This window comes from Seriola dumerili, unplaced genomic scaffold (genome assembly GCF_002260705.1).
Source record: "Seriola dumerili isolate Sdu_G_001 unplaced genomic scaffold, Sdu_1.0 BDQW01000468.1, whole genome shotgun sequence".
In the NCBI taxonomy this organism is placed as follows: domain Eukaryota; kingdom Metazoa; phylum Chordata; class Actinopteri; order Carangiformes; family Carangidae; genus Seriola; species Seriola dumerili.
The window spans coordinates 5,787,814-5,801,542 of record NW_019174723.1 but is presented as its reverse complement, the minus strand read 5'-3'; the positions used below and the strand labels follow the sequence as shown (position 1 = coordinate 5,801,542).

Sequence of the window (13,729 nt, the reverse complement as noted above, 5' to 3'; positions counted from 1 at the left end):
ATAGTACACAACGATAAAACACGCAATTACGAAGTTTGGTCGTCTTCAACAAATGACGTACAAGGAATAACGGAGTTAACGTTAAGCCCAGATCTTTCATGAACATGATCAGAGAAAAGTCCCCACTCACCCTCTTCGCTCCGTTCCTTGAGGGTTTTTAAACTACCGGTATGAGACTCCAGAGTCCCTACACCCCCGAAACCCCCCTCCCCTGCCACCCTGTTCCCTGTTTTTAAAAGGAGAAAATATCCATGTGACGCACCTTAAATAGCTAAAAATATAACGAAATAACCAGTCTGGACACATTAGTCTGCTAATGATCAAAAAGTAACGTAAAATGGCAACTAACGTTCGCTAAGATCAACAACTTCTATTTCCTTGGTAGCTTTTGTAGCTAACTGTAGCTTACGCTAGTCATTAGCCGCTAGCCGACATTTTGCAAATGCTTAAGTTAAACATTAAGGCCATTGTTGTAACCACATTTTCACCATTTTAACGTACTGGATCTTAAATATTCACACTTTCATTAACAGTTACGTTTCGGTTCAACGAAGGTCAAACGTCAGCTCCTGCCCCCACCATATTCCACATTTAATGTTTTAACATGGTGTAGTGAAAGACAAGAAAGCAAAGTCAATTGTTATAAAAGACCCTGACATCTAAATACAGCTGGCTAGTTGGGGAGTTGATTCAGCGTTGATGCTGAAGACTGGTGTATTATAAAATTGTTTTATTGGATTCTGTCGGTTTAACTCCAAATTGTCAGTTTAGGCTCAGTTATCAGTTAGCAATTGAGCAAAGCTCAGTTAGTAAAATCGGTTATGTAGAAAAATGAAAATTCTGGTCCGATATATGCCTGGGTCTGGCCTAGGTTAAATATACTTCAAAATCTGTGCAGATTCCGTCAATTATCCTCTGGTATTGCCTGACAACTTGAAGGTTTTCTGTATGTGCACCAGAACTGGGACAGATATGGAAGTAGCATCTGATTGTCATGCTGTATAGAGATGGGCCAGATTCCAGGTGGAAACGGGCGTATACTGGGCCAAAAGCCAGCAAACATGTGGTCCAAGTATTTTGCTGTTCAAGTCCCATTGCTGCATGTCATCCCTTTCTCTCTCCCCGACTTTCCTCTCTTTCTTACTGCTGCTATTAGAGGTAAAAATGCCCCCCTAAAACTTAAAAAAATATTCCAATATAAATTTAATTTGCCACTCTTTCCCCAGTCAGAGCTTTTCATTCTGGTTTTAAAACCAAGGGAACAAAAGTTCTTTCCAGTTCTACTTGAGTGTAGTCTTTGACACTACAGACCACAACAAGAGCACATCATTTACATTATAGTTTTTTTCTTGTGGGGAACCACAAGGCTCTGTATCAAGACCAATGCATTTTTTCCATTGTATGTACTGTGAACTGGCAACATCCTCTGCAAAAATCAGTGAAAACTTCAAATTCTATGTCAGTGAAACTCAGATTTTACACTCCTATCCTAGCAGGAAATCCTGATTAATCCAAATCTGAGCAATTTTAATTACAGTTCTTGGATCAGATCTTTATAATGATAATAATCATACAGCATTTGTCATTATTGCTATGATTTTATATATTAACCAATTAATGCAGTCTGAAAAAAAAGGGGATTAACAAATAATTAAATAACTACTTGCAATCTTATTCAACTTTACAAGCCTTTCAGTCCACAGAAGACTATTCAAACACAAGAAAAATACACACTGAAGGATTAGCATTTCAAACAAGACACGTCAGTGGTTTTTAGCAGCCAAGCTGTGTTTTATTGGGTAAAAATTATATATAGGTTGCTATAGGAAGTACACAAACATAAAAAAAATAATAAATCAATGCTTTTCCACTAACAGTTCAAATGAAGTATAAAAATAGCACAGAATCTGTTCTTTAGAAATGCTTTTGCGCTTTAGATTCATTTAAAATATCCTCAAATGTGATTCTGATAAAAGATAAAGCACAAAAGGCTGTAGTAGAAAAAGTAGAAACAGTTCTCAGATGTCATTCATACACAAGTCTACAAATACACTGAATGGGTTTACATCTAAGAAACACAAGATATCAAAAAGCTATTGATTAATATGCTATATATTGTGCTATAATATTACAAATTTCAAGCAAGCTGTATACCGTGTTAATATATACCATATGTGTTCTCGATATAAAATGTCTTAAAAGAGCAGTTACCAAAAAGAAAAGAAACTGTTTTTTGTGGTTCAGCAGTGTTAATGAAGCATGTAAACAATTACTTTTTGGTTTTTCAGATGACTTTAAAATCAGACTTGAAAAGTAAAAAAGGTTCCTGGTGGCACTCTAAGAGCCTTTTGACCATCACATAGGAGTCTTGCATTTCCAAATGAACTGGTCATTTAAACATGAAAAACAGGTTCTTTACCAAGGCTTGTGCATTTTGTATAAAAAAAACAAACAAACAAACAAACAAACAAACAAACAATGTAGTTCTTGGTCAAATGAGAATTAAAAACACTTGTAAACCTTTCTATTGATACAGTACACAAAACACTGTGTAAAAACAGTTCCAGTGATAAAAATACAAGCTATATATACAGGGCATATGGGAGCAGAAAGCTACAGTATATATTCACAGAACAGAGATCCCATAGGAGGAGTGATGCACAGTTGCCCCTTTGTCTGAGGTAATGCCCATTTAGTTTGATTTGGTGGCAGCCAACAGCATTAAAAATCTTCCAGTTATCAAAACAACAACAACAAAAAAGATGTTTCAAAGGACTATGCCAGGTTTTTGTGTGATTGGTCCACTGGTCAAGTCAAGAGAATCTGTACCAAATTTAACTGTCCAGTAGATCGCTCTGTGTGGTGAACATGCTAATGCTTAAACATACAGTATGTATGTATATACTAGCCAATTCAGTAACAATTCTGTTATAGCACTGGATTGTGGATAACAATCTTTATCATTTTTTAAGAGCATTAAATAGCATTATACATACTGCATAGTGAAGCATGTGCAACACACAGACTTAAGTAAAGTATCAACCAGCATCAATTGAGATTATTTTCATGCCACTCCTCTTGTTAATTTTTTTGGAAACTGAAAAACTCCTTTAAAGAAAAAGTAGTCAGTGCTAGTTTACAAAAATATAGTGTGTTCACCAGTGTTTCCGATCATTTTTTTTCCTTTCTGGAATAGAAACTGCTGTAAACCAGGATCACCCACATGTGCAGACACTGGCATCCAGCTGTTAGAGTACACTAAAACAATTTTATTTTTAAAACATCTACAGTAGGATAAATGCCATCACTCTTAATTTTTCAGACGTCTGGAATGGTTGACAAAAGACAAAAACTCATTCTCTACATCTCTGTTTTTGCATTGGCTTATTTCAAGTATCTGTATGTAGCTCTCAGGGAGAAGTTGCTGTGACATTATAACTGTTTAACTCAAAGTTTCACACTATCTATACAAAAACATGTTTATAAAATCTTTAATAGAAGTTTTTTTCTTTTTTTTAACTAAGCTATTTTGCTCATTGGAACTTGTCTCAAAGCAAAAGACAAAAGTAAAATTGTAGTTTTTTTTTCTTTTACAACAAACAACAAATAAAACCTAATCTAAGTATAAAACCAACACGTCTCATGTCCAGGTCTGGTCCACTAGCTTGCAGTGCTCAATGTATTTTCCTTCACTGGCCTTTTGAAAAATCTCAAACACGAGACTAGCTAATGTTTCTTTTCATAATTGAATCTAAATAGGTACAAGAGCACTGTTAAAAGATAAAAGACTATTTTGTTAGCATCTAGCAACTACATCTCCCATGAGGCTTTCACAATATTTCTGTGGCTAAGGCTTATGGGATATGTCGTTATGGTATGCAAACAAAATAATTATTATTCTATCTTGGCTAAGAAGAGATGCTGGACTTTTGCTGTCCAGTACAGTTGTAGAATATTTATTACCTTAATTCTAATTTGGGCATAAAACAGTAGTATCATATTTTGGCGTTTTAAAAACAACCTACCCAGAGGGAGCAGGACTTCAGCTGTCCATATGACTTTGGTTCAAGTGATCTTAAAAGTGTTTTTGTTCAGATGAACAGCCTGTATCAGTTAAACGGAGGGATGAGCAATAAAACGGTTTGATACAGAGCCACTTTAAAAAGCTGTACCGTTGGTGCTGTGTTGTTCCACCTTTTTCTACAACTAGTAAGTGGTGTCAACTTAAAAACAATGCCTTCTAAAAAAAAAAATCAGATTAAAATCATATTAATCTTTACACAGTCCTACTGTTAACAGACAAAACAGGAGGGCGGGCGTCATCTTCTTTCCCTTTTAACTCCTCCAGAGAGGCGAAGCAGCCCACTGGCCTCCTTTACAGATAATATAATCAGTGCTACTGACTGGCTGCACTTTCACTTGACCTTCACCCTCCCTCTCTCTCAGACACTGTTGGATATAGTGATAAACCACAGCCAAGGAGCTCACCTGTGCTGTATCTGCATATCTCTGTGTTAGTGTGTTATGTGTGTTTAAGGCTACAGGTGCGTTATCACCAGAATCCAGAAATGGCTGGACACAAACTACCAGCTACTTTCACTATTTTCCCAGCTATACTGATTTTTTTTTTTTTTTTTTTTAAGTGAAACTGGCTGTTTTTCCTCCAGCTCTTTACAGATGCTGTTTCTGGGAGCCAGTGTCATAGTAGAAAAGCTGGTGTGTATTCACAGGTGGCATATGTTTGCTGATGATGGGTGGTTTTCTATTCACAGGCAAAGTAGTCTTTGAGTGGTGCAAACAAATGCCTGATGACAGGGACGCTCCAGGACCGGCCCAGGAGTTTCTGTCGGGCACCGCGACCCATGTTGGACACATCTGTGTAGTGAACGGGGAAGCCGAAGATCCTGCAGGGGAAGAAATACACAACAACCATTACAATCAGTGTCGCAATGATGCTAAAGTTGTGTAACACTAAAGATTTTGATGTAAATATCATCTAAATTGTAACCATCCAGCTAAATGAGACTCATATTTGATCTTATCAGCCATGAGTGTGTGTGTGTGTGTGTGTGTGTGTGTGTGTGTGTGTGTGTGTGTGTGTGTGTGTGTGTGTGTGTTCTGCTCACCTCTCCAGCTCAGTGCACCACAGTATGTCCTCCTTCCCGTTCATCAACACAGGGAAGTGCTGGTCTTTCCCCTGTTTGATGGAGTTTGAGCGAGTCGTGATGGTGCGCACCTTTCCAAACTACGAGACAACAGATACACATTCAAACTAATACAACCAAGTAGCCACTGTGCAATTTAGTACTGCAAAGGGTGAAAAAAACATATTTCTTCATCATTGACTTATTCTGTGGATTTCTGACCTTTGCAACTCTGCCATGCTCCAAACAGTCCTGCAGCTCCAGCTTGTCCATCCCAGAGGCGCAGAGAGGCCTGAAATAGAGAGGAGGAATCACATTTAGTCCTACACACTGTCACGCAGAATTTAAAATTGTTTTTTGAGCAGAACACAGTGCACATTTTATCCTTAGACTCTGCAAATGTTTAAAACTGAATGGATCCTACGATGACAAGTCACATAAACCCACCAGTGTTTAGAGTCAACATGTCTGTTTTTCCCTGACAAACTGGGACTCGGATACATTTTTAATGTGAAGAGTTCGCCCACCTGTTCATGCCTGGCAAGTTTCCCCAGAAGTATCGGGCACGGTGAGCAGCGGAAACCTCAATAGCATCAATCATGACGGGGTTACACTACAAAAACAAAAACAAAAAAACACAAAGAAACATGGTGATTACTCATAAACTCACAGAACTCATAAAAATAACTCTTTTTGTTGTTGAACAAACAAACAACCACCAGCGCACCAAAGGGGAATTCAGAAATTTAGGCTGTGGGACATGCAACTTTTTTTGTTGTTAAGCTGTTTAAGTGTATAAATGTTTGTAAGGATTAGGTCTTTAACTTTGTCATCTGATATACAGTATATGAAAAAGATTTTAATGTATTAGATATTTACAGCTGTTTATACTCCACAGTCCATGTGACTCACCTCCAGGAATCGTGAGATGTCCCTCTTGTCGTTGACGCCCATGGCGACCACGTTCTCGAACATCCAGAAGAACGGCCGGTTCTCTCCTTCTTTGGGCTTGGCCTCGCTCAGCAGACGGTAAAACTCAAAGAACAACCTCCCTGTGCCTTCTAGAGCAACAAAACATGATCAGAGTCCGTAAAAAAACTTCACCGAACTGCCTGAATGCTTCAGTACACATGGCATATCTCCCTAATACTCAGTTTGAAAAAGCATCTTTTTTTCCTAAGAATTGTACCCACAGAGAAGGAAAGCATCAGAGATAGTAGTTTAGACAATCATGAGAGACTATAAGTATTCACCTTATCTCATAATAATGAAATTCAAATGACTAAGGTTTCCAGTAGACTTTAATGCAGGATTAAACCTCCGTACCCATTCACTGCTCAAACACAGCACTACATGAGTGCTTTTGAATGAACAGCAATTTACTAAAAAACATCATTTAAAATGGATACAACATCATTTCCATCATCGCTACAATGTCAGCTACCATTTCTATGATGAAAGTCACAATCAGAAGTCTAATATATAATTCCCTCTGGCAGGTACCTACCATACAGGCCTTTCCTTGCAGGATTGACTATTGAGAGGTCGTTGCAGGGACTTCCCCCTATCACCAGGTCAAACGGACCCCACTCCAGAATCTGAGAGAGACGAGAGCACCACCTAGTGTTAGACTCAGTGACATAACAACAAAATGACAGTGTATAAGGGAAACTCATTAATGACATACTATGAATACTGTACGCATCTTCTACAACTTTACTTACAAAACAGTGAGGTTTTATTACCCAGAATAATCCAGTACTGACAAAAAAAATGAAGTTATTTTTCTATTTTGTTAATTATTTTCATTAAACTTTTTCTGCATGCAGATGATTTCTCTTTGAGTGTATGCCCTCAATAAGTAAAGTCCAAACGTCATTAGAGCTGCAATTTACAATTATCGTCATCATAGATTAATCTGTCGATTATTTTCCTGACTAATTGATTAATCGTTTTGTCCATAAGATGTCCGAAAAATACAACAAAATATATCACAACTTTGCAAAGCCCAAGTTTATGCCTTTAAATTTCTTGCCTTGCCCGACCAACAGTCCGGAGACAAGACAAGACAACCAAGAAAAAAACATTCATATTTAAGAAGCTTAGACCAGTGACTTTTGGACATTTTAACGTTCTGATTATTTGATAATCAAAATACATTTTCTGATGATTGACTTATTGATTGACTTGATTATTTGTCTGATTGTTTCAGTTCTAAATGTCATTCATTCATTTCACCTGCGACAGGCACACAACTACTAATTTAACATCTGCTCACTCATCTGCTTTGTTATCTTTTACCCTTTACACCCCCCCCCAAGACAATAAAGAGAGCTGAATAGAAAGAAAGGAAACAGGGAGAGAGAGAGAAAGAGAAGAAGAAGTTAGGGGTGGGATGCTCTTATTAATCTCTTACATAAGAGATAATAGAGAACAGGGGCATGAACCCGACACACACACACACACACACACACACACACACACACACACACACACACACACAGCGTGACTAACAAGTGAAAGGGTTCCTGAGGGGATTTACAGAGGTTGAAGCTGCTCTTTGTCCTCTGCCCCAAACTACATCACTGCAGCTGCCAGTCTGGTGTGTTGTGTGTGTGTGTGTGTGTGTGTGTGTGTGTGTGTGTGTGTGTGTGTGTGAGCACTAACGCGTAAACATATATGTAGAAACGACTTGAGGTTTTTGCCAGGAGTAACTCCAGTGAGGTTGGCAGGATACTTATACTTAAGTACCAGCATCAGAATCCCACCTACTGTCACCTATGACAGACACTTCAGTAGTTTTGCTTTAGATGAAGCAAAACTCAGGTTGACTTTGTATTTGTACATGTTAAAGTAAAACCTTTACTAACTAACCCCCCCCCCCAAGATACTCTCTCTTTGTCTTCAATAAAAGCCAAATGTATATCATAAAATGTATAAGTCACGTTTTCAGTTACATGCAGATCCACAGGAGCATTTTGAGCAGTTTGTTCCTGATGGAAGAAAATGAATCCTTTCAGTTGACTGTTCTCAGTCAAACAAACATTTTCTTCCTTACGTTTTTCTTGGTGATGTCCCTGACGTCATGGACGTACTGGATCCTTCCTTCATGTCTGACCACGCCCACTGAGATGGAGTCCTCGCACACCTCTGACGCCACGTACTGGTCCACCTTAAAACCCAGATCCCTCAGAACCAGGTAGCCTGGGAACGGAAACAACAAGACACAGCTTCACATGATGATCTGCTGCTTTTTAGATGAAGAACACATCAAACGGTCGACACATCACCACGAATACATCACACACTCATTCTCACCGGTGGCAATGCCGTCAAACAGGGAGAGGACTCGGATTGGTCTCCTCTGCTCTGCAGGGACTGCTGGGTAAATCTTTGGTTTCTCCTTGAAGATAAAGATAAAAAATTGCAGGGAAAGATTAGAAAAAAATATTTGTGTGCCACAAATATGCTTTTTCTTATCTTTTCTTATTCCCTATTTTATTTCATTTTGCATCTACTCAGTGTCCCAACTCCTACTTTGTGAACTCCTCATATATAGCATGAAAATATATTTACAAATTCACAAAACAACAAACACACAGGAGTTGATATAGTGTATATAGATATTTTAAATGAGAAAAAAGCAACACAACAGTTGCTGATCATTCCATTTTTGCCCATTCTTATATGAAACATCTTGAAACAGACCAAAGTGACTTACAAACTCCTGTCCGTTGTCGTTGGCGAAGAACTCCTGCAGCTTGAGGCTCCAGTCGTGTCGCCGCTTCAGGACGCCGTACTGCAGCAGCGGCTGGCACATGTAGCACCTCCACGGGTCCAAGTAGCGAGCGTTGTTAGATGCTCCAGGATCGACCAGGATGTCCAGACAGTCCACGCAGAAACACCTGGAGGTGGACGGACAGACAGACGGTGGTGAACACATGCACGCAGACGCACATTGGCAGAGAAATAGTTAATGTGCGGCATGTACTGTTTCTTCGTGTGCATGCGTGTCTGACCTGCAGCAGTTTGCGTTGCCACAGAGCAGAACCTCTCGACCTCCGCAGCAGACGGTGCAGTAAGACTGGTAACCGTCGTCATCGTACATGTAGGACATCTCCAGGTACACATCCTACACACGCACACGCACACGCACACACACACACACGCGCACACACACGCAAATATGTATTAAGGCAACTTTACACATTTGCCAGGAGTGTCCATCAGGTCCATTCAACCAAATATCACCAGGCAACAGTCGGGACAAAATGTGTTTGTTAAGTGACGGGACGTCTCTGTGTGTGAAAGAATTACACCTGTGCTTCTCTTACTATGACAAGCCAACATGTCTGCTGTTAAAAAGGAGCATTTGAATGCATCACAAGCAGGACAAACATGGCTGAGCACAGAGTCAAGAGCTGGCCAGTGGAGTCTGGCAGACATGCTGCATTCACTTCCGCCTACTCTTTATTCCCAGAGGCTTCAAATTGCTGAGGGCATGAACCGACTAGTTTATGTGTCTGACATGACTGGTTTTATGACTCTGGCATTTAGCACTCACTCTGGAGATATCAGCTGATGACAAGTTCATTTTACTGGCATCAATATCAGCCTCTGGAAGCCGACACTGGTCAAAACCTGTTTGTATGTATGAGAGCGTTTAAAGGCTCCAAACATTATTGATATACTTGTGTTTATTATTGTTAATATTATCATTATGGGGTTCATTTGGTTTAGAATATGATTCATGACTCAGACACTGAGACATATTAATGATGATGGAAAAAAAAACACACTTGTGTTGCTCTACCTTGCATGTTTGGCACAGGCCTCCTTCAAACAGTGGGTGGAAGGTTGCTGCTCTCATCTTTCCACAGGAGAGACAGAACTCTGCCAAAACACACGCACACATCAATGAAAGTAAATAGAAATGAAACGACACAGTTCATAACTCACAAATAATTCACAGTCACAGAAAAACACAATGTGAATGTGTGAGTCTTTACCTTCAATACTACATTTATTCATCCGAACTTCATTGACCATTTGTTCTGAGGGAAAAGGAAAAACAGTGTTAAAAAGTGGCACATTTCATGCACAATTTCAGCTCCTCTTTTATACTTCTAACAGACAACAGGCAGAGACACTAACACCTGTATATCCCAGCTGACCTCAACACTTTTAAATCTCTAATTAATGAGTATGAGTGTATTTGTACTGGTGTAAACGAGGCAGCAAGTCATATTGAAAATCTGAACGTAAACTTCTGTTTTACCAAATGTACAGAACAAATTGTACTTAACATTAAAGGATTAGATTAGAAAGGATAAAAAGCAAACGCTATAACCTAAAGGTAAAACATAAAAATTTACAGAGACTACATTTTCAAAATATTTATATACATAATATACATTTTGTATGATGTTGAGTGAGCTTAACTTTTGACCTCTACCTCTGCAGTAGGACTCCTCAGGGGCGGCCTTGTTCTTACACAGGCCGACTCTTGGCCGCTTTGCGCTGGGAAAATACTCTGGCAGTGAGACATCGAGGACCTGGTGGTCCAGAGGGTTGCTGTCTGCAGGGGACACACACAGACACACAAACAGATCAGATTCAGTCTTATTCCCTGGTTAATTTAGGATAAACAGTGTAGCCCTGCTGCTTTGCTCACTGGCGCTGTGTGTAGGTTTGAGTCCCTCCTCTCCTTTGGGCTGGAAGCCACCGTTGGCCCAGTCTAGCATGGGTTTGACCTGGTCCTCCGGGTTGTCCGACTCGCAGGGAGGAAACGTCTTCTCCGCCCGGATACTGGCCATCTGCGGCACAGAAGGGGACGGAGAGCTCTTTATATAATTATGTTATAAAATCAGTCAAATTTAAAAGAAGATTAGAAAAATAAGAAAATGTTTAATTATTTATTAATTATTATTTTTATCCTTTGACCTTCAACAACAAAGCTGATCAAAGCCGACTAGGGCAACATGTTATAAAGATCAAAACACAGTGACATGAATCCGATGTCAGTGTTTACACCTGAATGAGAGGTGTTGACCTTTAGTCAGTCATTCTTAAAACACTGGAACATCCTGTGAAGACGCAGCATCCTGACGAGTTTGGAAATAAAACACATCGACGATGTTCAGAGAAACTATAACTGGAGAGTTTTTCGGAGAGTGTTGAATGTTTAGACAGAGACGAGAGACTGACGGGCGCAGGGAGGAACAGCAAAGGACGGTGGAGAGGAGGTGAGAAGACAGAGGAGGTTGTTATGTTAAAGAGACGTCTGAGTGAAAGACAAGGGCTGAGGCAGCGCCGCACCAGGGGATGACAGGAGGTAGACGGGGCGAACGAGGCAGACAAAACATAGTAGCAAAGTGGAGAGAGAGAAAAAGAGAGAGAGAGAAAGAGAAAGACAAACAGCAGCATGAAGAGGCCTGCAGTCCGACTCTGTCTGCACTTAAACACTCACACAGAACTGACAGAAACACACATCTGTCTCTATAACACAGAGAGTGAAAGTAAGTGGACTGATGTGCAGTGAAAGACAGACTGTCTGTCTGTCTGTCTGTCTGTCTGTCTGTCTGTCTGTCTGTCTGTCTGTCTGTCTGTCTGTCAGACCTTTCAACCATGTCTCTCATTCTTCAGGTTCACTGGGGTTTCTTTAGTTGTAAACAGGGCTGCATCGAATGATAATTTAAATAACTGATTCAATTACTGATAACTTGCTGCATATTAGATTCATTGTTTGTTTGTTATAAAATGTCAGCAAATAGCAAAAAATGTCCACCATGAGTCCCCAGTGATGCGAAATGTTATGAACCTAAAGTTGTTTTTGACTTTTTTAGCTTCAAAATATCAAAATTTGCTAAAAAAAAAAAAAAAGAAAAAAAAAAGAAAGTTTGCTTTGCTCAAATTGAATTGTCAGTTTGGTTCCCTATTTTATATGATATTTTTCATGTATATAATGTTGGTGATGTTGTTAAATAAATACAGACAAACTCAACACTGAACACAGATGCACGTCACACATTTTGCTTGTTTTGTTCAATATAAAATAGTTTTTGTAGGTTTACACTCAACAAATGAGCCATAACTTCAGTATAATTTTGCATCAGCACAGACACTGAAGACCTGTAGGAGGAGACATCAGCTGTATCATTTGTCTATTTGCTTGACATATGACACCAGAAATGATAAAGTATCAGACAGCAGAATATCTGATATATGTGTCTGCAATTCTGCAACAACCTCAACATCTATTATCTGTGGTGCAATCACATATTTACTGAAGTGCTTGATGTGTATCTGCACAGTTTGAGACGTGATGTCATGTCTCCTGCGTTGTTGTCCTGACGTGTTTGATGTCATCTTTAAGTTATTGACAGGATGAGATACAATAGATAGTGAGGAGGAATTCCTGTCACACACACACATCTGTGTTTGCTTTACTTGGCTACTGTTACACACACTGTGGTGTAAACATGCGTAAATGCACTTGCAGTGTACCAGTGTGTTCTTGGCAGGGAAATCAGTCACATTTTTGACGCACGCACGCACGCACGCACGCGCGCGCACGCACGCACACACACACACATGAGATCCTCGGAAATTTTTAACAAGCTAACACTTAATAAAGTTTGATAAATTTCTGCTGTTGTTAAGGGTCTTGAAAACCTTCTGGTGACCAGCTGGACAAGTTCCTGGTGAGCTTAATAAACAGATGAAGAAGCAAGACAAACTGGACTCCATTACTGCCTTCCCCAAGTTCTCAGCCAGGCTTCGTACACCAAGCTGGCCTCACTACCGCAGGTGCGATCTCCAGGCGCTGGAAAGCAGTCGGGGTGTTTTAGTTGCTGCGTTCTTCATTCTGTTTTATTAACGTCTATCAGGGGAACTTGTCCAGCTGGTCACCAGAAGGTTTTCAACGCCCTTAACAACTCAGCAAGAAATTTACACCACTTATAAGTGTAGCTTGTTTAAAATTCCAGGGGTGTGTGTGTAGGTGTGGGGGGCGCGCGTGCGTCTGCGTGCGTGCGATGCAAAAATGTTGGAACTGATTCCCGCACAAGAAACACAGGACACTGCAGGCTACCACCTCGCCACGTGATGTATCTAGTAATGCAATTTTACCGCTCATTGCTTACACCACGTGTGTTGTAACCAGTAGTCCAAGTAAAGGCAAACAACAGAGTGATGCCTCCGTCATGGACACTTCATTACGAAGACATCAGGAATCTGCCTCTCACATAATTCTATTGGTATCTATCCTGTCAACTAACTTAGAAAGATGAACATCAAACACACGTAGGACAACTAACAGCACGTGATCCAGACATGACATCGAGTTCTCAAACTGTCGCAGATAACACAATCAAGCACTTTCAGTAAATATGTGATCTGCACCACAGATAATAGATTTGAGGTGTTGCAGAATCGCAGACACCACTCCATTCATCGAGTCATTCATGCTGTCTCGCTTATACTTCTATCATTTCTAGGTGTCATATGTCAAGCAAATAGACAATGATACAGCTGATGTCTCTGCCTACGGTCTTCAGTTAAGTGTCTGTGCTGATGCAAAATTT

At 39.9% G+C, this 13,729-nt stretch overlaps 1 protein-coding gene across 2 annotated transcripts in view; it reads right to left on the bottom strand.

Moving 5' to 3' along the window:
- Nucleotides 1-4,620: 4,620 nt before the first annotated feature.
- LOC111234923 (DNA (cytosine-5)-methyltransferase 3B-like) overlaps nucleotides 4,621-13,729 on the bottom strand; it is a 31,441-nt gene continuing 22,332 nt past the window's right edge. Inside the window, exons 9-22 of one of the 2 annotated variants that reach the window (XM_022763139.1) lie at nucleotides 10,819-10,960; nucleotides 10,600-10,722; nucleotides 10,154-10,198; nucleotides 9,958-10,037; nucleotides 9,164-9,276; nucleotides 8,866-9,049; nucleotides 8,463-8,547; nucleotides 8,203-8,348; nucleotides 6,652-6,742; nucleotides 6,057-6,205; nucleotides 5,672-5,757; nucleotides 5,367-5,436; nucleotides 5,127-5,245; nucleotides 4,621-4,904 (exon numbers count right to left, since the gene is read on the bottom strand). In XM_022763139.1, coding sequence (XP_022618860.1) covers nucleotides 4,763-4,904; nucleotides 5,127-5,245; nucleotides 5,367-5,436; nucleotides 5,672-5,757; nucleotides 6,057-6,205; nucleotides 6,652-6,742; nucleotides 8,203-8,348; nucleotides 8,463-8,547; nucleotides 8,866-9,049; nucleotides 9,164-9,276; nucleotides 9,958-10,037; nucleotides 10,154-10,198; nucleotides 10,600-10,722; nucleotides 10,819-10,960 — 1,575 coding nt within the window. In that variant the 3' untranslated portion in view covers nucleotides 4,621-4,762. The remainder of the gene's footprint in view (nucleotides 4,905-5,126; nucleotides 5,246-5,366; nucleotides 5,437-5,671; nucleotides 5,758-6,056; nucleotides 6,206-6,651; nucleotides 6,743-8,202; nucleotides 8,349-8,462; nucleotides 8,548-8,865; nucleotides 9,050-9,163; nucleotides 9,277-9,957; nucleotides 10,038-10,153; nucleotides 10,199-10,599; nucleotides 10,723-10,818; nucleotides 10,961-13,729) is intronic. The other variant, XM_022763141.1, reaches the window with a different exon arrangement.